Source organism: Macaca nemestrina, chromosome 8 (genome assembly GCF_043159975.1).
Source record: "Macaca nemestrina isolate mMacNem1 chromosome 8, mMacNem.hap1, whole genome shotgun sequence".
Taxonomy (NCBI): Eukaryota; Metazoa; Chordata; class Mammalia; order Primates; family Cercopithecidae; genus Macaca; species Macaca nemestrina.
Genome location: NC_092132.1, coordinates 88,950,944 through 88,977,803, shown reverse-complemented (window position 1 = coordinate 88,977,803; position 26,860 = coordinate 88,950,944). Strand labels below are relative to the sequence as shown.

Here is a 26,860-nt window from a genome sequence, read left to right as displayed (position 1 = left end):
CATTTTCAAACCAATAGTGTATATAATTCTAATGTGTACTTTTTTAGTGGAATAAAAGAGCTAAGAGCTTGATATATTCAGATGCAAACAAAAATGACAAGTTACAAATGTATTTTATCAAATATTCAGGTTCAATCCCACTAAGAGCCTTGAGATGAACATCTAATTCTACTAGGAATGAAAAGGCAACACAAATATGCCTTTACTTTGTGAGGCAAACATTATTTTCCTTAATTATGAAACTAATATGTATCTTTAAAGATGATGTTGAAAAATTGTCAAAATTAAAAAACTGACTTATAAGGTCATTATTTATAATTATCTCTCTTCCAAAGGTATTATATATTATCTATTTTAAAATTAAACTAGGGTCAACTTACATTAATATGGTTTTATAAACATATTATGTTCAAAGTCCATTGAAAAGACTGTAATGTCCTCATTTATAAAGCTAAAAAATGATAAGAAAAACTGGACAGATAACTTGAATGCTTAGAAAAATAATTGGTGTGTAAACTATGTCCAGGAAACACAACTGACACTTTTGAAAGCTTTAGTAATCCTTGGTAGACTGCAATCCTTTAAGCATTAGGAGGAATTACGAATAATTCATCCTTGTAACACTTTGATTCCCATGTTTGAGGCTTGAGCTATTGGCGTTTTCCTTGTTTCAGTCTGAAGTTCATTTGCTTTCTTTCTCCCTTTGAAAGAAACCATGCAAGTGTCCACTCCAAGGTACTCACCAAGGGCTATCAACATTTTTGGAGACATTATTCTAGAAGAAAAGCAGAGAAAAAAATTATGATCCTTTGAGAGGAGTCAAATAAACTACTTTGCAAAGAGTAACTGCAAATTATACAAAGTTCAAAGTGTCACTTAATGGGAGGATGGAAGAGAAAAGTGCTGTGTCACCCCCAAGTACCATCACCATCCTCAAGGCCAATGGCTCTTGACTCTGGCTACACCTTGGAATCACTAGAGCCTTGAAAAGCCCCATTGCTCAGGCCACAATTTATCCCTGTATCACACCCCTGAGTTCTGTGGAAAGAGTACATATATCCTTATTTACTAGACTAACAAAAGGTAGCAAAAACTAGAAAAATCTGGACCATTTAAGCAGAATGTCTGGAGGGTAGGACCCAGGAATCTGTAGTTTTAAATGTTCCCTGGGTGATTACAATGTGCACCCAAGATGAAGAACCATTATTTTAGTTCCTTGAGGATAGAGGCTGTATCTTCAGCTCAGTTATGCTCAATTCAGCTCGATGTGGCAAATATTTATGGCATGCTAATTACACATTAGGTATTGTCCTAGGCTGCAGCAAGGAGCAGGAAACAATTCAGACAATATTTTCTGTTCTTAGGGATCATGCAAGGTAGCAAGTAACTACGGGTGTGATGAGCGTGCCAAAAACTAGGGACAGATGTGATGGAATGTACAATGTGGGACTTTGACTTAGCTAAGCAATCAGGTCAGCTAAGGATAAATAGGAAATATGTTGAATAGATATAAATAGTAAAGAAAGTACTGTATTTAAGTACTGTGTTTATCAGTAACATAATTTTGTAATAGTGAATCTCTGCTTGTGCTTTCTACTCTGCTACTACTTACAGCAAAGGAGTAGTATTTCTTGAGGGTAAGACCTTAAGCTCTGTAATCAAATTGGAAACTTCAGTTTGAAACTTAGTTGCGCACATATTATTAGTTGTTTAACCCTGCAAAAATTACTGTCTTTAAACCTCAGATTTCCTAAATTGATAAAACTCACGCAAAGCTATCAGCACAGTAGCTAGCATGTAATAGTCACCACATAAATGCTAAATGTGGACCTGGGTGGAATCCATTAACAAATACCTGGAACTCATAGCATGGGCCTTGCATGAAGTTGCCGGAGCTATGTCGCAAAATAAAATGAAGAAATTGTAAAATGCCCTTAATATTTTTCTGGCAACATACTTGTGGTTTGTTGTCCCTTGTTTTCAAAGTAGAGCTCTACACTAATCAAACTAAATAGTTGACCAAAACCAAAAACATAAAAAACAAACAAAAAACCCTAAATAATTTGTTACTTGTTTGTGTTGAAACAAAAAATGTGTGTTTTGCAAGACCTAAATAATTGTTAAATTTAGTCAGTGTCTGAAGCAACCAAGACACAGCAATAATCCGATAAGTTGTTTCTGCACTATTAAGGTTCTTCCTCTTACCATTAAATAAATATATAAAGTAGCTTCATATGCAAAAGAGGTAGCAGTGATTGGACAATTTGTTCACAATAACCAGAATGATAGTGAGATCATTATTAACTTACTGTTTAAGAATCAATGTGATATATATAAATTTGGGCATCATTAAATAAACTTGTTCCTCTAAAATAGCATTTACAATTTTTTTGGCCACATACTCCTGCTCCAGTATTGGTAACAGAAATGGATACCTGGAATAACAATAACAAATAGTGATATTATCAGACAGGTATTTTTTGCTGTTATCATAGGGCATTGATTATGAAATTTCAGATATGGAACTATAACATACAGCTGTAAACAGTCAAACAAAGGCCAGGTGCAGTGGCTCACACCTGTAATCCCAGCACTTTGGGAGGCTGAGGTGGCTGGATCACCTGAGGTCAGGAGTTCTAGACCAGCCTGGCCAACATGGAGAAACGGCATCTCCACTAAAAGTACAAAGATTAGCCGGGTGTGGTGGTGGGCGCCTATAATCCTAGCTACTCTGGAGGCTGAGGCAGGAGAATCTCTTGAACCTGGGAGGCAGAGTTTGCAGTGAGCCGAAATTGTGCTCCTGCACTCCAGCCTGGGCAACAGGGTGAGACTCCATCTAAAAATAATAATAATAATAATAATAATAATAATAATAATAATAATAATAAAACAAAAACAAACAAACAGAAAAACTAGTCAAACAAAATGCAAATCTTAGGAATTGCCTTGTGTTTTCTCTTATGATCAGTAATAGGACTAATGCCAATATATTTAATTTCCTGCGGTAAACTTTCTGCTTTTGTTGATTTTCTGCTGTGTGATGGTCTAAACATGGAAGTGATTGCTTTTAGATTTTTTTTTTTTTTGAAAGGAGTCTCACTCTGTCACCCAGGCTGGAGTGCAGTGGCACAATCTCAGCTCACTGCAATCTCCGCCTCCCGGGTTCACGCCATTCTCCTGCCTCAGCCTCTTGAGTAACTGAGACTATAGGCGCCTGCCACCACGCCTGGCTAATATATTTTTTTTTTTTTTGTATTTTTAGTAGAGACAGGGTTTCACTGTATTATACAGGGTGGTCTCGATCTCCTGACCTCATGATCCGCCTGCCTTAGTCTCCCAAAGCACTGGGATTAGCTTTTAGATTTTTCACTTCTTTCTTCCCTCTCTGTTCCTCCCAAACATCCCATAGGTGTATACTATTAAGAAGCAAAATTACAGCAAGGCGTGGCCCAATTGCTAATCCCAGCACTTGGGAGCGTGAGGCTGAGGCGGATGGATCACCTGAGGTCAGGAGTTCAAGACCAGCCTGGCCAACATGGTGAAACCTCATCTCTACGAAAAATACAAAAATTAACTGGGTGTGGTGGCCCATACCTGTAATCCCAGCTACTTGGAAGGCTGAGGCAGGAGAATCACTTGAACCCAGGAGGTGGAGGTTGCAGTGAGCAGAGATTGCCTTACTGCACTCCAGACTGGGTGACAGAGCAAGACTCCATCTCAAAAAAAAAAAAAAAAAAAAGCAAAATAGCAAATATTATCTTACCAAAAAAAAAAAAAAAAATCTCTTGAACGTGTGTGATGTATCAGTTTAGATAGGTCAGTTACAACATTAAGCAGAAATAGATGTTTGTAAAATCAATAGTTGAAATGGATCAGAATGTAAATAAATATCACGTAAGTTATTACTTTGACATTTTATACTTTTAAATTATTCTGCTTAATTAGTTGAACCACACTCGCCTCAAAAATTCTGTTTATTTCAGCTGATTTTGGGAATCTGATCAATTTTCCACAATTGAATGTTGACAGTTAGTCTTTATATTTTATTCTCCTAAAAGTTTTCCAGAACTATAGCCTAAAGGGCTCTAATGCTTATTTAAAAATAGAATCTACAGATCATTGTTTAATTCTCTACCATTTTAGGATTGTGAATCTTTCTTTTTCTGGAGAGTTCTTTTTTAGTTTGTTTATCTAAGGACAACAATTTTATAAAAGTTATCACTGAATGTCACTGACTTCTCTGGCTACCATGCCCCCTTATCCTGGCTGGTCATCTTTCTGTGATCTTAACACTCTAGCTTTTAATAAGACTTAGTCACATATTAACAATTCTTACTAATATTGTTTTAATAATAATGTTAGAAACAAACTAAATAGCTTAAAAACACATGTAGAGTATACTTACATTAGCTATGACTACATATGTGTATATACATAGGTTTATTATCAATGCTGCTGATATAAAACATGTATAGTACATGACTTACTACTACTAATAAAATATACATTACTTTTTGTTATAAACTCCATATAATCAATCACTTTTCACAGAATGCTTTTGTTAATTTTTGTTGAATTCTTGCATCACATATATTCTATCACACAAATATGACACACTTTGGTTAACCATTCATCAGTTGATGGATATTTGGATTGTTTTTACCTTTTAGCTGTTATGAATAATGCTGCATAAACATTTGTGTACAAGTTTTTTGTGGGGACATGTGTTTTCATTTCTCTTGGACATATACCTAGGAGTGGTATTGCTAGGCCATGTGTTAATTCTGTGTTTAACATTTTGAGGAACTGTCAAAGTATTTTCCAAAACAGTTGCACCAATTTACAGTACCACCAGCAATGTGCAAGGGTTCCAATTTGTCCATATCCTCACAACACTGTTATTGTCTGTCTTTTTTATTGTGCCTTCCAAGTTAATGTGAAGTTATTCATTGTTTTTAAATAACAGCTTTATTGAGAAATAATTCATATACCATAAAATTCACTGTCTTAAAGCATAAAATGTGGTGATTTTTAGTATATTCAGAAAATTGTTCATCACTATCTAATTCTAGAATATTTTCATCACTCCGCCAAAAAACTTCATACACATTAGCAGTCATTTTCTCCTTGTCCTTTCCTTCAGTCCCTGGCAATCAATAGTCTATTTTCTGTCTTTGTAGATTTGCCTATTCTGGCTATTTCATATAAATGGAATCATAAGTATGTGGTTTTTTGTGTCTGGCTTCTTCTACTTAAAATAACATTATCAAGGTACATTTACGTGGTAGCATGTATCAAATTTCGTTGCTTTTTATGGTTGAATAATATTTAGTTGTATCAATATACCACATTTTGTTCATTCATTCATCACTTGATGAACATTTGGGTTGTTTTCACAATTTGGATATTGCTGCTATGAACATTTGTATAAAATATTTCATTTTCATTTCTCTTAGGTATATGGCTAGGAGTTCAAATATGGTAACTTATTGTTTGCCTTTTTGAAGAACTGTCAAACTGTTTTCCAATGTGGCTGAACCATTTTATAATTCCGTTGGCAATGTATGAGGATTCCAGTTTCTCCACATTCTCATCAACACTTGTTATTATCTGTCTATTTGAGTTTAGCCATCTTAGGGTGTTTGAAGTACATTCTCATTGTGCTTTTGATTTGCATTTCCCTGATGATTGATGATGGTGAATATCATTTTATGTACACATTGAACACCGACCACTTATATCTTTTTTTTTTTTTTTTTAATGGATTCTCACTCTGTAGCCCAGACTGGAGTGCAGTGGCACAATCTCCGCTCATTGCAACCTACTCCTCCCAGGTTCAAGTGATTCTCATGCCCCAGCCTCCTGAGTAGCTGGGATTACAGGCATGCACCACCACACCTGGCTGATTTTTTTATTTTTAGTACAGATGGGGTTTCACTATGTTGGCCAGGCTAGTCTCGAACTCCTGACCTCAGGTGATCCACCCACGTAAGCTTCCCAAAGTGGGATTAGAGGCATTAGCCACTGTGCCTGGCCATCTTTTTTTGAAGAAATATCTGTTCAGATCTTTTGCCATTCTTAAAAGTTGGGCTTTTAAAAATTGTTGAGTCATTAAGAATTATTTATATATTCTGGACACAAGTCCCTTGTTAGCTCTAAGATTTGCAAAAATCTTTTCTCATTCTTTGAGTTATATTTTTACTTTATCGATGTTCCTTGAAGCATAAGAGTACTTAATTTTGATGAATCCAGTTTATTTATCTTCTGTTGTTGCTTGTATTTTGATGTCATAGCTAACAAACCATTGCTTAATTCAAGATCATGGAAATTTACATCATTTTTCTTTAAGAGTTTTATGATTTTATCTATTACTCCTAGCTTTTTGATTTATTTTGAGTTAATTTTTGTATATGATGTGGGGGTTGAGGTTCAACTTCATTATTTTGCATATGGCTATCAAGTTGTCCCAGCAGTATTTGTTAAAAAGGGTATTATTTCTCCATTGAATTGTCTTGACACCCTTGTTGAAAAGCAGTTGAGCAAAAATGTAAGAGCTTATTTCTGGACTCTTGGTTCTATTCTATTGATCTATACATGTCTATTCTTAAGAAAGTTTGACATTGTCTTGATTAGTATAGTTTTATAGTAAGTTTTGAAATAGGGAAGTGTGATTCCATCCAATTTTCTTATTCTTTTTCAAGATGGCTTTGGCTTTCTGAGTACCTTGCATTTCCACATAAATTTTAGAATCCACTTGTCAATGCATGCAAGAAAGGCAGCTAGAATTTTGATAGGAATTGCATTCAATCTGTAGATCAGTTTGGGGAATATTGTGTTTTAATAATATTAAGTCTTCCAATCCGTGAACATAGGATTTATTTTTATTTAAGTCGTCTTTAATCTCCGTTGAAGATGTTTTGTAATTTTCATAGGATAAATTTTGTGCTTTTTTCGTTAAATTATTCCTAAGTATTTTATTATTTTTGATGCTATTGTTAAATTGACTTGTTTTACTAATTTCATTTTTGGATTATTCATTTCAAATGTATGGAAATACAAATGAGTTTAGTACGTTGATTTTGAATATTGATCCTTTGCTGAATTCATTTTGTAGATGTAATTGTGTGTGTGTGTGTGTGTGTGTGTGTGTGTTTGCATATGTATTCTTCAGGATTTTCTATATACAAGATCATGTCATCTGAGAATAAAGATAGTTTTGCTCCTTTTTTCCAATCCAAATATCTTTTATTTTATATTTTGTCTAAATGTTCTATTGAACAGTAGTTAAATCGGAGTGGTGAATTTGGATAGCCTTGTCTTGTTCTTGATCTTGGGGGGAAAGCATCCAATCTTTCAGCATTAAACATGATGTTAGCTGTGGCTTTTTCACAGATGCCACTTATCAAGTCATGGAAGTTCCCTTTTATTTCTACTTTCTTAGTGTTTTTATCTTAAAAGTGTGCTAGATTTTATCTAATGCTTTTTCTGTGTGTTTTGACATGATCATGCAGCTTTTGTTCTTTGTTCTACTGATATGATATACTGTATTAAATTCTCTTTAAATATTAACCCAATCTTACATTCCCAGGATAAATCCTATTTAATCATGATGTATTAATGTGATAGGTTGCTGGATTCAATTTACTGGTATTTTTATTGAGGATTTTCGTGTTTATGTTCATAACAGGTCTTGATCTTTGGTTTTATTTTCTTGTGATGTCTCTGTATAGTTTTAGTATCAAGGTCATCCTGCCCTCATAGAGTGAGTTGGGAAGTGGTCAGTCCTTTTGTATTTTTTTGGAGGTTTTTGAAATATTGGTGGCTATTTTTCTTAAAAAGTTTTATAGAATTTCCCATGAAGCCCTCTGGATCTGGGATTTTTCTTGTGGGAATTTTTTTTTTTTAGATTACTAATTTAATATCTTTAAGTCTATTCAGATGTTTTTCCCTTCGTGAGTCAGTTTTGTTAGCTTGTGTCTCTCTAGAAATTATTCCATTTCATCTAAGTTATCTAGTTTCTCGGCACATAATTTTTTTGTAGTATTTCCTTATGGTCCTTTTCCTTTCTGCAATGTTACCAGTAGTAAGGTCTTCGTTTTTATTCCTGATTTTAGTGGTTTGAGACTTCTCTGTTTTTTCTTTCTTGGTCAGTCTAACTAAAGTTTTGTTAATTTTGTTGATCATTAAGGTTGTTGGTTTCATTGATTTTTCTCTAGTTTTCCACTCTCTATTTCATTTATTTCTGCTACAATTATTACTTATGCTTGATTTGAATTTAGTGTGCCCTTTTTTATAGCTTCTTAAGGTGGAAGATTAGTTTGTTTATTTAAGATGTTTTATATTTTAAAATAAAATTTTCCCTAAGCACTGCTTTAGTCATATTATGTAAGTTCTATGTCACATTTCCACGTATTTGTAAATTTCTCAAATTTTCTTCTGTTTTTCATTTCTAATTTCATTTCGTCTGGAGAACATACTTTGTATGATTTCATTCCTTTGAAATTTATTGATGGTTGTTTTATGGCTCAGCATATAGTCTATCCCAGAGAATGTGTTATGTGTGCTTGAGAAGAATGTGCATTCTGCTGTTGTTTGGTGGAGCATTCTATAGATGTCTATTAAGCATACTTAGTTTATAATTCTCTATGCCCTTTGATCACAGGAGCATCCTTTAATAATTCTTTTCTGAGATGGAGTTTCGTTCTGTTGCTCAGGCTGGTGTATAGTGGCACAATCACTGTTCATTGCACCCTGGACCTCCAGGGCTGAAGCCATTCTCTCACTTCAGCCTCCTGAGTAGCTGGGACTACAGGCATGCAGCACCACGCCTAATAAATATGTATTAGAGACAAAGTCTTACCATGTTGCCCAGGCTGGTCTCAACTCCTGGGCTCAAGCAATCCGCTTGCCTCAGTCTCCCAATGTGTTAGGATTGCAGGCATGAGCCATTGTACCCAGCTGATAATTTTTAAAATTACGTTTTTTTTCCTAGGGCATATAATATGCATCTTTACCTGTCAGAACCAATTTCAGATTTATACTATCTTAATTCCAGTGAGATATAGGAACTTTACTCCTATATAGCTGTAATGCCTCTCCCACTTTTGTGCTATTGTTGTTATACATATTATGTCTATATGTGTTATAAACACATTATTGTAGTTATTACTTTGTAAGTTTTACGTTTTAAAGAAGCTGAGAGAATGAAGGAGAACAAGTATATATTTATGGATTTTGTCATATCAACCTCCTTCATTTCTGGTTCTCGTCATCTCTTCCTGTGGATGTGAGTTACCATCTGGTGTCATTTATGTACTTCAATATAATTTTGTCCCCACTCATGTCCTTTGTACTGTTATTGTCAAAAATATTACATTTCTATATGTGGTAGGCCAAATAAAACTATTATGTGCATTTTATTTATACAATTGTATTTATAATCAATGAAGAGAAGAAAGGAAAAGAAATAGGCATTTGAACTGTCTTTTAAAAATTACCTACTTTGTCATCTTTACTGTCACTTTATTTCATGTGTATTCAGATTACTCTCAGGAGTCACTTGTTTTTATTCTGAAGAATTTCCATTAATATTGCTTGTGAGGTGGTATGCTAAGCAATAAATTCTCTGTTTCGGTTTGCCTTCCTTTTGCTTTCATTTTTGAAAGAGACTTTTGCTGGATATAGGATTCTTGGTGCGTAATTTTCCCACCAGTACTTTGAATATGTTATCGCACTGCCTCTTCGCTTTCATTATTTCTGTTGAGGTGTCAGTCATTAATCACATTTGGGTTCCTTTGTATATGATAAAACTTTTTTTTTTCCTTTTGCTAGTTTCAAGATATAGGTTTGCTTGCATCTTTTAACATTTTGACTATGATATGTCTGGGTGTGGAACCCTTTGTGTCTACCCTACTTGGAGTTCACTGAGTTTCTTAAATATGTAAATTAATGTTTTTCATCAACTTTAGGAAGTTTTTAGCCGTTGCTTCTTTGAATATTTTTTCTGCTCCTTTCTCTGTATATTCTTTTTTTTTTTTTCTTTGATAGAGTCTTGCTCTGTTGCCCGGGCTGGAGTGTACTGGCTTGATCTTGGCTCACTGCAATGTCCACCTCCCAGGTTCAAGTGATTCTCCTGCTTCAGCTTCCTAAGTAGCTGGGACTACAGGTGCATGCCATCATGCCAAGCTAATTTTTTTTTTTTTTTGGTATTTTTAGTAGAGATGGGATTTCACCATGTTTGCAAGGCTGGTCTCAAACCCCTGAGCTCAAGTGAGCCTTAGCTTCCCAAAGTGCTGGGATTACAGGAGTGAGCCACCACGCCCAGCATCTCTGTATATTCTTTTAATGTTACTCTCTTCACGTATGTATTTATTTGTTTAACAGTATCCCAGATTTCTCTGAAGCTATTTTTTTCTTCATTTTATTTTCTCTCTTTTCTTCTGATTACATAAGCTGTATCCGTATATCTTCAAGTTTACTCATTCTTTTTTCAGCCAACTCAAATCTACTCTTGAACTGCTCTTGTGAATCTTTCTTTTCAGTTATTTTTCTTTTCTGCTTCTAAATTTACATTTGTTTTTTTCTGTTTACTATCTATTTATTGAAATTTGTTGAGACATTGTCATCATATCTTTTTCACTTCTAAGTTTACATTTGTTTTTCTTTATACTTTCAATCTGTTGAAATTTGATGAGACATTGTCATAATACCTTTTTTCATTTTTCAAACAAAGATCCTTTTAGATCTTTGAATGTATTTATAATAGCTTTCTAAGGTTTCTTTCCTGAGTCCAACATCTGAGCTCCCTTAAAAGCAATTTCTGTTATCTATGTTTTTGCTTCTATGTTACCTATGTTTTTGCTTCTATGTTTATGCTTCTAAGTCATACCTTCCTGTTTCTTTGAATAGCTCATAATTTTTTGTTAAAAAGTAGACATTACAGATAACATACTTTAGAAACTCTGGATAATACTCTCCCATAGGGCTTTTTGTTATGGTTGTTGGCTTGTTTATTTATTTAGTGACTTGGCTGTACTAGTTCAGTGAAGTCTATCTCCCTCTTCTACAGTCAGTGTGTAGTTTTGGTGTCATTCCTCAGAGGATATAATCTTGGGCATGCACACTATCTTCCTGACTGTCAGAGATGACTGTGGTTTTAGCCAGACAATCTTTTACTGCCTCTTTTGTTTGTCTCTTAGTCAAGCTTTGGCTGGTCTGCTTCTACTATCACACCCGCCTCTTAACCTCCACAATTTGCTAGCTGGTTGTCCTGTTCTTTTTGTATTCTGGTTCATGGTCTTACCCAATTGAAGTCAAGCCCTAGAAGCAGAGAGATACCAGTCTTTGAGGAGGGCCTTGACATTCACCTGGCACCTGGTTACTCTGTGCTATGGAGCAGGAGATAAGGGTAATATAAAACTTACTCTTCCATGACTACTTTACCCAATTGTCCTTATCAATCAGGATGTAAGAGTTGGAGGTGGAGATGACCGGAACCATTCTGGCAACCAGCTATTGCCACTATCCTGTATGGATCTTCCACAGTCTGGAGCCTGGGATAATGGGATCTGCTAATACTCATTGCCTGGGAAATCTACCTAAAACAAGTATCCTGCCTTAGGAATCTGGGGAAGATGGAACCTGCTACTTGACTGCTGAGCTTAGTGGAGCAGTTCTGTCACAACAAGGAGCTGTTCTGGGAAGAAGAACTGCCTTCTTCACCAAGAGTCCCTTTCTGGATCTTCCCTTCATAAGATGATCAAGCACTGTCTGGCTGAGGTTATTCACACAATATAGGCCTTCTCCTGCATGGAGCTGTTAAAAATGGGATTTGCCAATGTTCCAATGGCTGTCAAACCACCCAGAATAGCATTTTCACCCCCAGGAAGAGTGAAAGAACTGTTACTTTGTTGTCAAGTCTGCTGAAACCATTATCCCAAAAGGCAAGAGGGATTGTCCCAAGCCCCAGAGCTGTGGTCTTTTAGTGTTCTTACTGAATTTCCATAGATTTTATTCAACAAATGCTTCTCGATTTTTTGCATCCCCTTTGATCAATCTCCAGAGATTTTATTTATATATTTATTTATTTATTTGTTTGTTTATTTTTTGAGAGTCTTGCTCTGTCACTCAGGCTGGAGTGCAGTAGTGTGATCTTGGATCACTGCAACCTCCACCTCCTGGGTTAAAGCGATACTCATGCCTCAGCCCCCCGAATAGCTGGGATTACAGACGTGCGCCACTCCCACACCCAGCTAATTTTTGTATTTTTAGTAGAGACAGGGTTTCACCATGTTGGCTAGGCTGGCCTCTAACTCCTGACCTCAGGTTATCTGCCCACCTTGGCCTCCCAAAGTGCTGGGATTACAGGCATGAACCACTGCGCCCGGCCAATCTCCAGAAATTTTGAATGATTGTCTTTGCTAATTTTGACCAGCTTAATAGATGTCTCTTTGGGGAAAGCTTTCCCCTATACATTCTGTTAACACTTGACCACTTGTTTTGGAACTTTCTATTTAATTTTAAAGCTTCACTAGACTCTAAATAGTTTGATTGCCTCTAAGCCAGGCTTTCTGTTGGCTGTCTCCGTGTCCCACAAATACAGCTGATTCATGTCATTTGGATTGTGTCAGTCTCTTTTTAAATTATTGTAATAACTACGCTTGTCCTCATATTCAGTTTATACTTTCCAGTATACTCACTGACTGGCTCCCTATGTAAAAGTTCTCATATTATATTTGCATCCTAGTTTGGACTGTTCTAGATAAATTTAACCTTCATACCAAAATGTCACTCTGCAATACTTCCCCCCACGTATTAATCAATTTTACCAAATATTTTATTTCTGAGGTTATTTATACCTTTGTATTCTCTTTAGGAAAAAATTATCTTCTCAATACTACAATGCTAAATATTTTCAAAGTTCTCAGTATTAATTTCTCTGTTACATTTTAATATACTGATTAGTACTTTAGTTTTAAAGTTTTACTAAATCATAAACCTCACAACTATATTATTGTCTTTAAATTGAATAAATTTATAAATATACATATTGAAATTTTCTTTTACTAAATTAGTCATTCTCATTGTTTCTTTTGTTTCAAAACTTCAAAATCATCAGACGATGACATAGAGTGGAAGATTATTATAAGAGCAAAGATTACTTTAAGAGTTAACTTACTTGCTTATACAGCCTTCAAACATTCCAGTGTTGATGAAGTGTGGGCACACGATGGTGGTTTTAACTTCAGTTTTCTTTACCATAGTTAATTCGAAAAAGAGAGATTCAGCAAAGCCAAAGGCTGCAAATTTACTTGCAGAATAATCTGAAACAAAGCGAGGAACTATTAGTAATAGAGCTTGACAATTGAAATTATCTTAAAATTTGAATTAACTCTTACATTTAAAAATTGAATCTCCCTGGGCACAGTGGCTCACGCCTGTAATCCCAGCACTATGGAAGGCCGAGGCGGGTGGATCACAAGGTCAGGAGATCGAGACCATCCTGGCTAACACGGTGAAACCCCATCTCTACTAAAAATACAAAAAATTAGCCGAGCGTGGTGGTGGGCGCCTGTAGTCCCAGCTACTCGGGAGGCTGAGGCAGGAGAATGGCGTGAACCTGGGAGGTGGAGCTTGCAGTGAGCCGAGATCACGCCACTGTACTCCAGCCTGGGCGACAGAGCCAAACTCCCTCTCAAAAAAAAAAAAAAAAAAAAGGAATCTCCTTCCCCTTTCTCCGGCTTGTCCTTGGGGACAAAGCATCCTGTCAGAGTCAATTTATGTGGGCAAACACTCCACTCCTACATCTCCACACTCCACTCTTACGTCTCCACATGCTATATCCAACAAAAAATGGAAATCATATCAGCGTTTCCTAACCCAAGAAGACCAAAACCAATAGGCATATTCTGTTTTTTTTTTTTTTTTTTTTTTAAGAGAATATATCTCCTTCTGGAAATAGAAGAGAATGCTGGCATTATGAATAGAGTCAGCTATTTCAGAGATTTCCCCTTGGTGCAGGAAGAGCTTCTATCTCTCTTGGAAGAGTCCTAATTTCTGAGTTCTGTGACACATGGTGAAACAAAGTACTCACCTGATAGTCCATTAATACCAAATACTCCTGCTATACTTGAAATACAAACCAGGTGACCATGGTTAGCTTTAATCATGGCAGGAAGGAAGGCCTTACAAGTCTGGAAGGTATAAATGCATTTTGTTAATATTTCATTCATTACTATATTTGCTTCATAAGTATTTGATGAATTGACTAATTTAACACATATTTATTTAACACCATAATGTGTTAAATTCTGTGGCAGTAGAAAAGTAGGTACCATATAGTCATTGTTTTCAATGAGATTAGAGGTTATTATGTACTAATCTATATTATTTGATTTCTTTTTCTTTTGAGGTAAACTGTACTAATTGAATCAAATGAACATTTTATATTTGTGGTTGGCTAAAAGTCTTAAAACCTAGTTTTCTGGTAAGCTGAACTTTTCCATGTAGTTTTTAGCAATTCATATTAAAATTTAATTGCATTTACCTTCCTGGCTTTACCCTAAACAAGATTTGCCCTTGCCCTGATGGTTTGGCAGAATGGGAGGAATTGTTTAAGGAAAAGTGAATTTCAGTGCAAGCTAAACACACCCAGGTGAGTAAAGCACTACCACATCTTAGATCTATTCTTATTTCAGCACTCCTTTTCTCATTCACTGTGTAAATCCACGTTTCTGATATCATTATCTCACTGGTTGTGTTATTCTACTGGTTCTCTCATCAGTGATTTCAACCTAACCTTTACAATGCTCATGATCTGTTTCTATGAGATTGCAATGTTAACATTGTCAGAATTTGGTATTTATAGTTTTGAAGAGTGCCAAGATGTGCTCACCTACAAGGGACCAGTAGAACAGAGAGCAGACACTGGATCAAAGAGTGACACATTTGTTTTTGAGATATTCTTTATCTCAGTAACTTTGTCCTAGAGCTGCTGAACTAATTGACAAGTTTCTGCTTAGATGTGAACAATTGGCCTCTTATGACATTTCCTATCCAAGTGAGGTGGCAATTTATACATCTCTGTCTTATAGTTGTAACATTTTTGTCTTTCAAAAATTAAATTCTTGTTGCATCAGTCATGACTGAAGACTAGTTAGAAATGACAAGAGCTGGTTATTGTCTTTCAACACAAAGGTGTGAAAGATCTGGCCAGAGGCCCAGAGAACATCTCAGTGACTGTCTGGTAGACCCAGTTAGGTTTAAGGACAGGAAGCCTAGGTATAGAGGCCCAGCAGTGGCAGCACTATTGATATCTAAAAGTTTATGAAACTTTCAAGAAAATGAAACTGAGAAATGGAGTTGAAGGTGAGTGTCAGTGCTACCTTTATAAGAAATCCCATGGCTGGGGACAGTGAAACTCCCCAGAGTAAGGGAGAGAAAGCAGTGGCCTACAATAGTTTGTGATACAACTGAACACTGGTGAAATTAAAAAAAAAAATGATGAGGGTGGGAAGTCACCTGTTCACAGGGATGTAGCCACTTTTAGGAGTTTTGGTTTTTGAGACAGAGTCTCTCTCTGTCACCCAGGCTGAAGTGCAGTGGTGTGATCTCAGCTCACTGCAACCTCTGCCTCCCAGGTTCAAACCATTCTCATGACCCAGCCTTCCCAGTAGCTGGGATTACAGGCACGCACCACCATGCCTGGCTTGTTTTTGTATTTTTTGCAGAAATGGGGTTTCGCCATGTTGGTCAGGCTGGTCTTGAACTCTTGGGCTCAAGTGATCCACTCGCCTCAGCATCCCAAAGTGCGGGGATTACAGGCATGAGCCACGGTACCTGGCCTAGGAATTCAGTTTTGTTTGCGTTTCTCTATCAACTTTTTTTTCTGCAAATGTTTCTGTATGTGTATTTACTTTTGGCTGTGGCTGAATTTGCGGCTAGCTTCTTGTGTGTTCAGTTGAGAAAAGTTCTCCCCCCTAGAGGGGAAAGTAGTAGGTAATGACAAAGGTCTGTTTGAATTTGCAGCCCTATGTACCAGTGGGGCACTTTTTTAGAACATTCTAGAAGATGAATTGCTCATAGGGACTCATAACTAGTGCTCACTAGATGTATATCTATTATTAAAGGAAAGAAAAAGGAGTAAAGTAAGTGTTGAGTCAGCAATTAGTTGCCAAAAATGTATTTTACCTTTTGTAAAATGTTTTTAGTGCCTGAGAAATTAGTAGAAAATTACATATGGATCTAGATTTGTACATTACTCCTAATCAAAGTAAATCTGTGAACAAATCAGATTTGTTTGACAAACAGCTATATGCTGTTTATCAGGATTTTGTTTGATAAACAGCTATATCCTGTTAATTAGGATTTCCTGATTTTATCACATGTGGGATATAATGAAAACAAACATCAGATTTGCTGGATTTCATTTTAATGCATTTATGTAAGACTTTTTTTTTTTCATGGAAAAGCCAAATTAATACCCTTTCTAAATTTTTCAACGCTGGTTTATGGGTCAGACAGATTATCTTTGTTTCCACAAAACATTTCTGGTTATAAAGAATACAGATATGCATACAGTTAAATTGAGCTACAATGAATGATGACTTTACTGTCAAATAAAGATTGATGTTTTTGAACTTTAGTGTTGCAAGTTGCTTTTTCTTAGTTACTGCACTTGCATTGCCTTTTATAAGTTTTCAATGTTGTCCCTTTGACAAGCTTTTAATATCAACAGTGATTGTATTGCTCTGTAGTGTAACTTAAATGGCTTGAATATTTTAGGATAATATTAAGTTGTATAAATTTATGAGAAATTTTTCGTTACCAATGCAATTAAAAAAATTAAAATTCACAGAGAAAGGGTATTGAGTCACTCAGCACCACTTTGACTTGTTTTTTTTTTGTAAAGTTTCAATTGAGATAGTAAATTCAATGTAATATACACCTTAACTTTTAATATGATAAAGTTGTTTATGTTTTAAAGTGATCATTGAAAGCTAAAAATGATATAGGTACATAGTGATACAGTTTTTGTGTGTGTTTAAGCTCATACACACATATAAGAGCATATTAAAATTAATGAACAAAAGAAACAAATATGATAAAGATGATGGACCTGGTAGCTTAAAATCTCTTGGAATATTCCAGTCTGTTATAAACAAGAGGTATTGGAAACTTATTTTTGACCTTTGTGTAGTCTGCCCAGAGAGCACGGATTCTTATCTTGTTAAAATATTCTTACTCTGAGCACTTGAGCCCTAATTAACTTTTTGTTAAATCAAATAGCCAAAAATTTGCCGCATCTGAAAGATCTAAAATCCCTTAATAATTGTACTGTGATGTGCTGTTAGGTATATTTAAAAATCAAAACAAAACTATTGTCACTCTGGCTCTTAAGGCAGCCAATTATAGCTATTCCATAGTTTTTGTTTAGAAAAATAAATCTATAGAGGTGTTTTTGCATTCAGAGTCATCTTTGGTACTTCTTAGGTGACCAAATCACCCATTGTCTGTTCCCTTGGCCTGATTTCATAACACAGCAATTAGCAGCAGGGTCGCTAGAGAAAATGAGGTATATTGGGTATGCTCCACATTTCCTAATTAGCTGAACCCTATTTAGGACCTGCCCTGAGAAAATGTGGGGAAAAATTGTCAACTCCAAAAGGAAACTCAACCTTTTCTTGGATGAATTTTTTTTTTTTTTTTTTTTTTTTTTTTTTTTTTTTTTTTGGAGACGGAGTCTCGCTCTGTCGCCCAGGCTGGAGTGCAGTGGCCGGATCTCAGCTCACTGCAAGCTCCGCCTCCCGGGTTCACGCCATTCTCCGGCCTCAGCCTCCCGAGTAGCTGGGACTACAGGCGCTGCCACCTCGCCCGGCTATTTTTTGTATTTCTTAGTAGAGACGGGGTTTCACCGTGTTAGCCAGGATGGTCTCGATCTCCTGACCTCGTGATCCGCCCATCTCGGCCTCCCAAAGTGCTGGGATTACAGGCTTGAGCCACCGCGCCCGGCCGGATGAATTTATTAATACAAATATATTTACCCAGAGACTGCACACTTGCCAGGACAGTTAGAAAGACCCTGAGGATTTGTCAGTGCTCTTGCTATAATAAGTAACCAAATTCTTATAAAATAATTATGTCTTATATCCCAATAGCAGATTCTGTTTTCTTAATTTGGTATTTTTGGTTATTGAAATGAATTAACTAGAGCCATTCAGTTTTGTCATCAGTAGGTAATTTCTAGTCTTCCTCTTCTTTCCTGGAGGCTTCTAGTACTACAAACTGGAAACTGTGCCTGTTAAGACAGCCCAGAAGGACACACTCAGAGTTGCAGTGTGGCCTGGACAGTGCCAAGAATTGACTCATTGGAATGGGCTTCCCAGTGTAGGCTGACATTGCCACAGTGAGGAGGCCCCTGCAAGGTCACGTCTGGGGCTGAGCCAGGTCCATAGAACCTGTTTAGTCCAGGAGCAGATGACTATGTGAAAGCAGGCCCTGACCAGCATCAGGCAGAACAGAATTAATGGTATATGTATGGGTCACAGCATCAGTGAGGGAAATTTCATGTGGTCAAAGTTCTATTTTCTGATGGGCATGTGAGCAAGCCCCTTTTCTTTCTTGATGTGTTTCCAGTTCTCTCTTCAGGAAGCTAATGCAAAGTGGAACTCAACTTTTTGAATGCTATCTTAATTCAGGGAAAAATATCTTATGGGGATCTTGGTTTAGATTATAAACTAAGTGAAGATTCAAAGGAATGTAAGGATGATAATAATTTTAGTACTTGAAATTCAGACAAATGTTTTCACAATAGGTTAAGCTTAGAAAAATGTGTGGAATGAAATTTAACTTATTCTAATCATTGTACACTCATATGCAATCAAGCTAATTTTACAGATAATATGAAAGCTATTAATTGCCCTAGTGCACAAACCTACTGAAGGCAGTTGGGTAGATTCTATTGCAATGACTTACTGAGATCCTTCATCTTTCATGGTGATTTGCCTATTTGTACCTGTTCAGTAAGACCCAGGCCTTCTTTTTCCAGGATATAATGAATAGCTTGATAATGCAACCAGAGCACAGGTGTGCCCCATTTAAGAATAAGTTTAATTTGATCATGTATGACAAGCCTATTCTTCAGGGATGATGGTTGTTGTTCATATATTGGACCAGCTGTCTCCTCAGGAAATTGAACTGATACCTGCTTTATGGGTCATAGGTCCCCTGCCAGCCTTACAGGTAGTAAGGGAGGTCACTTCTTGGCAAACCAGTAGCCTTGGCAGGTTTGAGAGACCTCAAGATAAAAAAGCAAATCTCTTACTAGAAGAACTGCAGTACAATTTCTCCCCAGAAGTACTGCAGGCAGCACCCGGTGGAGACATATTTCTTGGGTTTGGTTTCACAGCCTTGAAATAGATAAGCTAGTAAGAGCCGTAGAACAAAATTTTAAAAAGTTCTTTAATTCTTGAGATGAATCAAGAGTCTTTCCATCATCTTCAGATGGAAGTTGACTTCCTGGTTTCAGTGGTTGCTCAGTATCATCTGTCTCTAGGCTTGCTGACACACAACCGGAAGGCTTATGTGTGTTTATGAATAGCTCTGAGCACCTGTAGAGCTGATTCAAGGCAAACAACAGAGCACACACACAACATAAAGATACAAGTTCAGAAGCTACATGAAGCCTGAAGAATGAGAAAGGGCTACTACGTGAGTCAGGAGAAAGAATATTCCTGCTGGAGAGAGAACAGCTTGTACAAAAACCCTCAGATGAGAAAGGGCTTGATGTTCTCTGGAGTTTAATCAGGAAACTTGGCATGTAGAAAGTTAGCAGAAAGTAGAGAGAATGAGAGGTGAGGGACAGATAAGGGAGGCCATGACAGGCAACTGTATGTTATTCTAAGTGCATTTGGAAGTCTCAATATTTTTCAGCTGTGGAGTGAGATGATTATTTGATTAACCTGTTGAAAAGATCACCTTGCCCCCAGATAAAAATGGGTTAGAAGGCAAAAGTGTTGAGGGTGGAAGGCCCTGAGGAGAGCTGTTGGTGAGAGATGAGGATGGTTTGATCTAGGGGCTGGCGGCAGAAGGGAGAGACATGCACTTGGGCATGTCGTGCAGGGACAGCCAAGGATGTGGGGTGAGGGAAGGGGAGGAATCAGGATGATTTCTAGATTTGTGATGTGATTGGAATGAATGCACCCTAGCTCCATTTAGTAAGATGACATTTCCCCTTTCTGAAGGAAATGTTTGGGGTAGGGTAGTACAGGGAAGGAAATCAATGGTTTTCACAGATGTTTCTGGGAAGTATATTATATGGCAAGCACTGTGGTAAGTGCTCAAGGAATATTGGTTAAAATAGGTTAGTGGGGGTTCCCATTAGCTTTTCGGTGACCAAGGAAGAAGACCAAGGATATAGTTCTGAGTTCCATGGAGAGTGGTATAAAAGAGTAGCATGGAAAGAGGGAGGAATCAGGTGACATGTAAAGAAAGCCCATTCCAAGGTCCTATTTTTGGAGACACAGAGGACTGGGGCCATACCTGTCCCCACTTCCCCATGTCTCCCAAGACCCTGGTTTCAGCACCTGTTCCTCCCACAGGCCCCATTTGCCACTGATCCCTGTTCATCCCCTGGCAGCATCAAGTATGAACCCTCTTAGTGGAAACATCTCTGGTAACTCCTCTCTCCTTTAGCCTCTACCCACTTTCTAGAGTTGCACTGACCAAGGAAGTAGCCTCTAGGCATGTGTGGCTATTTAAATATGCATTTAAGGCTGGGTGTGGTGGCTCACAGCTGTAATCCCAGCACTTAGGGAGGCCAAGGCAGGCGGATCACCTGAGGTCAGGAGTTCGAGACCAGCCTGGTCAACATGGTGAAACCCCATCTCTTCTAAAAATACAAAAATTAGCTGGACGATGGTGGGCACCTGTAGTCCTAGCTACTCAGGAGGCTGAGGCAGGAGAATCACTTGAACCCAGGAGATAGAAGTTGCAGTGAGCTGAGATTGTGCCACTGCACTCCAGCCTGGGCAAAAGAGCGAGACTCTGTCTCAATAAATAAATAAACATGTATTTAAATAGATTATATGATACAAAGTTAAAAGTTTAGTGCCTCAATCCCATTAACCACATTTCCAGTGCTCAGTAGCCACAGATGACTAGAGGCTGTCATATTAGGAAGCACAGATGAAGGGCATTTCCCCCATCAAAGACAGCCCTACTGGGCAACATTGTGTAAACCACTCCAGGCCTCAGGAAAGACACTCCTGAGTCATGAATTCACTCATTCTCTTTCTGTAATTTTTCCCTCCTCCACACTTCTTCCTTCTGTAAGCATGGGCCACCATTTACCGGTTGCCTGACCTTGGGGAATTCATTTAAATACTTTGGGCCTCAGTTTCCTTATTTGTAAAATGAGAATGAAAAAGGCATCATGGCTGCAAGTACTCAATAAATGGTGGTGATTGTGATCCATCCCAATCTTAATTCCTGTATTAGAATGCCCAGTCCTGCATGCCCATAAACCACCACACTAAAAATAGCCCCTGTCTCTGCACAAGCTCCTTTTGCACTCATGGCCAAATTAAATCTCTCTTGTATAATTGCTGCCACTCTCAGTTTGTATTTAGGTGGGAAGATTTCTGAATCAAGCCTAATAAGTCTTGAGAACGAACTGCAGAGGGTAGAGGGAAGGAAATTACTCTGACAATTTGGAATAAAACAAGATCAGGAAAAGCACAGCAGATAAACCCTGCAAGGATTGAGACCCCACATCTTTCAATGGAAAATCCCCAAATGGTATGTTTATAGAGAAATGCACGAACAAGTGTTTATAGGACTGCATGGAATTTTCGTACTCACCAACGAAAGAAAATGGTAAAGAAAGAGATTTACCCAGAAATGAGAGATGGCGTTTACAAGAAAGGATTTTTCCACCATGTGATCTGGAATATCGAGTAAGAACTTTCCTGTGACTATACCAGCGTTGTTAATGAGGATGGTCACGTCACCAACTTCTTTCCTGACCTGGCCAGAGGGAGGCAAGCATTAGTTCAACTGAGGCGTTGCATTTTCACATTTATTTTCCCAAGTTGCAATTTTTTTTTCTCATTTTTTTCATGTAGTTTCTCTGAAGCTAGATATTTTTATCTTGCATGTAGAAATTCCTCAGCTTTAAAGTAACTTTATGACAAATTATCTTAAAAAAAGAACCAGATTTAGCCAGATTCTGGATTTTTTTGTGTGAAGACGGCCTGCAGCATATTTTCCTCACCTCCCATTTCTGTTACACGACTGCCCGTTCCTGGGTCACTAATGGCAGTGGAGTCTGAGTGACACTGCCTCCCTGCATGTCTCAGGACCGTTCCCTTCAGATGGCTTACAGGTTTTTCCGTAGTACGTCAGCGGGTGTCTGATGCCTGCTTCTGTGGGCATCATCTCCCCTACTCCTCTCTGAGGAGGAAGGCAAGACATATCTCATTCCCTCAAGCCAGATCAGTTTTCGGCATGAACACATCCTAAACATGGATGCCTTTCATCGGCTGCCGATGGACTTCCATGTTTCTGTGCTCTTCTATCCAACAGACCCTGTCGAATCGAATTACTCTCTGTGACTGATGTTGCCTTGAGTCCCTCAGCTGTGCCGCTCTTACGCCTCTTAAGTCCTCATTCATTTTCCTTCACTCTTCCCTCCTAAGTTGCCCACCTCATCTGCCTGCATAAACCCCAGTATACCACAAGCGCTGCTCAGAGAAGAGTATGCTTCAGGAAACACCTTAGGGACTGGTTTCCTCTCTTCACCTTTTTGACTCACATTATTATGACTTTGTAGGTGACATTGAGAAAGCTGACCCAATGGCAAACCATGAAGTATGTTTAAACAGCAATTAAGACTTTCCTCCCCTGAACTGGATCTCTCAGCTTATACAACCATCTGTTTCTTTGTTTCTAAACAAGGAGCACCGCCTGCCCTGACTTTGTTTTCTAATTCCTGGTTCATGCACTGCTAGCTGAGCCTGCCAGATAACACGATTTGGAGAATAAGGTAAATATTGCTGCTGATGTAGTAGATTGGAATGAGCTAGGAAAGGAATAGTTAATACTGCTGAGCTGATGCTGGGCTGAGGAATTAGACTCCTCTGTTAGGGAGAGAGGCAGGGCAGAGGCAAACATCCACAGGAGACTAACTTTTAAAGAAAGGCATCCCATTGGTTTGGTGAAGCAATCAGTGTGAGCAAGTGCTCATCAAGACCAATGAGGTGGAAACAGAGACCCAAGAAAGAGGTGGAATCTTCAGCTTAATATGTTCCTGAACACTTAAGAAAAGCCCAGTGGCTGCTGTCTGCAGTTTAAGAAGCCCTGAGCCTTAGGGACAACAGGGCCAAGATAAATTTTATCTAGATCATGGGATTTAATTTTCACTGTAACTCCAAGAGGCAGTCTAGGGAGCCATCATTATCCTAGTATACAGATGGGGAAACAGGCTCTGAGAAATTAAGATCTTGCCAAAAGACCCATAGCTTTTGAGAAGAGCAACAGTGATTCATACCCAATTTAAATTCACACAAAAAGCTGTTTTCCCCCAAATTTACTGCTCTTTCTAGTCAAAATGATTATTGCTGTAACAGGCAAGTCTCATGTGTGTGCACATGCACACATACGCACACGTACAAATAAATATTAATGATTGATTGGATCTGGACATTTGAAAATAAATTGTGAACCTGCTTATTTTAACAAAAGCAATTTATTAATATATTGGTTTTCTATGTTGGAGATGAGAATGTTACCTCAATCTAATTTTGGGAAGTTAATGACTATGCACTTTCAGAATGCTGTTATTGCCATTCACCTTTCCACAAATTTCAAGGAATCCGGTAAAGCCTGTGGTTTGTTGAAAGTCTTGAAGTACAACCCTAGTATTTAGGTTTCTTGGAAGTTGCTACATAATTGAAATTATACAAAAAAAGCATATAAAGTAGTTGGCTGAGAAAAATTCTATTTATAGGAGTGCAGAAAAGAATATTTTAATGTGAAAAGATAATTTTAGGTTAAAGTTTTTAGTCTGGTTTCTACTAAGTAGCAAGAAAATGTTGACCAAGAAGGAAAGATTTGTTAGGGGTTGGCAATGGGGCAAAAGGGCAGGAGATTACAATACTTTTGATCAAAGAAAGAGGATTATGAGGGGGTCTTTCCATTATGCACATATTGTTGATGTCCCTTTGGGGATGCAGCATGGGGTCCGTCCTAGGTGATGGGGTCCCTCACTTGTCTGCTCTAAGGCCTGGGTAAGTTCCTTAAGCTCTCTCTGCCTCTGCTCCATCACTAGTAAAATGGAGAAAATGATAGTACCTGCTTCCTTGTGAAGATTATATGGGATGATACTTTGGAAGAAAAAACTTTCTCCAGGGTCCTGATCTGGCTAGTTAGTGGTACTGGGACTGGAGCTCTGTTAGACTGCTTCCCAAGCTCATCCCGGATATATTCGTCTATGAACTTTTCCAGCCACGTGTCTTTCCCTTTACAAATGAGGACTAACTTTGATTCCACTTGCTTTGTACTAAAATATGCCTAAAGATCTACAATACAATACTTGCATTAGCTCATGATGAATTATAAAGAAAAAATCCTGTGGGACCACCAAATAAAGAAGAAGGCAATAGAAAATGATGGATAAGGGTGAAGAGGGTGCTTCAGAAGGTTAAGTGTCACAGAGTAGGATTCAATCAATGTTTTTTGAATGGATCAATAAGTGAATTTCATATGTAGAGCTTAGATTGATTGCCGAAGGGATGGAAAATCCCTTGGATATTCTGTTATCAAAGTGTTTGCACCCCTTTGGGCCATAGCATAGTGGATAAGAGAACACACTTTGGCTTCAACCTGCCTGGGTTTTGGCTAATCATTAGTTTTATGATCTTGGGCAAATTACATATTCATTTTGTTCCTCAGTTTTCTCATTTGTTAGTGGGGATGACGATAATGATGTATACCTAAGAAGGTGGTATTGTGTTGATTAAATGAGTGGTGATGTGTGTAATGTGCTTAGAATAGTAACTATTTGTGATATAGTGGGCTTTTGTTTTTTTCCTAGTGTGTCTTGACCAATTTGAGGCAATGGCTAGAGGCTGATCAGTTCCCCTTCCTGAGCAACCAGTTAAGTCCACATATCCAAACACTTCCCTTATTGAGTCCTCACACTCTAGGCTGCTCTATGCCCACCCTAGTCACACCAGGGCCAGGTACCAGACAACCAGGGGCAGCCTCTATGCCCTAGAGCCCCCTGAAGTTATTACAATTAACCAGGGCTGAACATGCTTACCCTGCCTTGCCCATTCCTTTCTGAGGAAAACACATAAAGGCCCCCACCACTGGCCCAAACTCCCTGCTTCATGAGTGACCCCAGTGCTCCCCTTCATGGTCCTGCAGGCTGTGCTGTGTTCTCCCCCAGGGATAGTGAGCAAAACAAAATGGAAATGCTCGATTCTGTTTCTTTCTCTCCATCTGCATCCAGCCTCACCACACCGTACTTGAGGTAACATGGCCGAAATGCTACTCAAAAGCTGACCCATTGTTGTTAGGGTACCTGCTAGCTACATAGCAGATGGTAGCTGCAATTTAGAGTATTTGTCAATATTTAATGTGGAGTTAGAACAAATATCAACAGGCTAAGTCTAAGAGGAAATTTGGTCTAAAATATGCTAAATGCATATTTATATTTTTTTGTTTTGTTTTTACTGTATATTTCATATATAGCCTCAGTACATGATGATAATGGATATGATGCATTAGAATCACAAACCATCGGCCTGGTGTGCTGGTGCACGCCTGTAATCCCAGCACTTTGGGAAGTCAAGGTGGGCGGATCACTTGAGCTCAGGAGTTCAAGACCAGCCTGGCCAACATGGTGAAAACCAGTCTCTACTAAAAACAGTATATAAAAATTAGCTGGGCATGGTGGTGTGGGCCTGTAATCCCAGCTACTGAGGCAGGAGAATTGTGTGAACTGGGGAGATGGAGGCTTCAGCGAGCTGAGATGGGCACCACTGCACTCCAACCTGGGCAACAGAGCAAGACTATGTCTCAAAAACAAACAACAAAAAAAAGAGGAATCACAAATCACAAAACATAGAAAGTTAAGTCAAAGCTGGATATCATCTTAAAGATCATTTGGCTCAATCCTTTCGTTTTACAGTTGAAGAAACAGGGACCTAGAAAGGGCCAGTAACTTGTTAAACATTGTACAACCAATGAGCTGCAAAGCCAGGAGGAGGCCTCTTTTCCACCACCTCCGGCCGGTGAATGAGACCCCCGAAAACGCAGCTGGGCAGCTCTGGGCTCAGTCTTCTCAGATTCCCACTTGCCTTGTTTACACTGTTCTCCCTTTTGGAGGTTACACAGTCTGATTTCTGACATGCAGAGTCAAGCAGGAAACACATAGAGAGCTCGAGGGAAATTTATGGCAAACTTCTATCTGTAAAAGTGCATATGAGATGCAGTATTTTCCTTGGGAATAGAAGCAGAGAACACCAGTCAGCTTACCTGATCAGCAACTCTGTAGACCTCTTGTCTGTTGCTACAGTCACACGTATAGGGAAACACTTTCTCACCCCCGTTTTCTTTGGCCAGTCTACACGTTTCCGTGTTGCCTTCTTGATTAATATCCCATAGAACTAAAATGGCTCCAAGTCTGGCAAAACGTATGGCCAATTGCCTCCCAAGTCCACTTCCAGCTCCTGTTATAAGTACAATCTCTCCAGCAACATTCTTTTTCGTCTTGGGAATTATCTTGTAAACCAAAGATTCCAAAAAGTAATATAGAAATTTTCCCAAAACTACGGAGATATCTACAATCACATCCATG

The 26,860-nt window shown here is 38.1% G+C and overlaps 1 protein-coding gene across 2 annotated transcripts; it reads right to left on the bottom strand.

Moving 5' to 3' along the window:
* Positions 1-422: 422 nt before the first annotated feature.
* LOC105482312 (short-chain dehydrogenase/reductase family 16C member 6-like) lies at positions 423-26,860 on the bottom strand. 2 transcript variants are annotated; one of them, XM_011742332.2, is made up of 6 exons: positions 26,539-26,860; positions 21,892-22,023; positions 14,093-14,192; positions 13,178-13,322; positions 2,310-2,435; positions 423-775 (listed from the first exon to the last, which is right to left on the bottom strand). In XM_011742332.2, exons 1-6 carry the CDS (start codon positions 26,857-26,859, stop codon positions 610-612), a joined length of 990 nt encoding a protein of 329 aa, XP_011740634.2. In that variant the 5' UTR covers position 26,860; the 3' UTR covers positions 423-609. The 2 variants fall into 2 exon arrangements, 1 of the variants encoding a protein (XP_011740634.2); XR_011607019.1 differs by lacking the exons at positions 423-775; positions 2,310-2,435; positions 13,178-13,322; positions 21,892-22,023 and having other exon boundaries at positions 14,110-14,192; positions 26,539-26,596.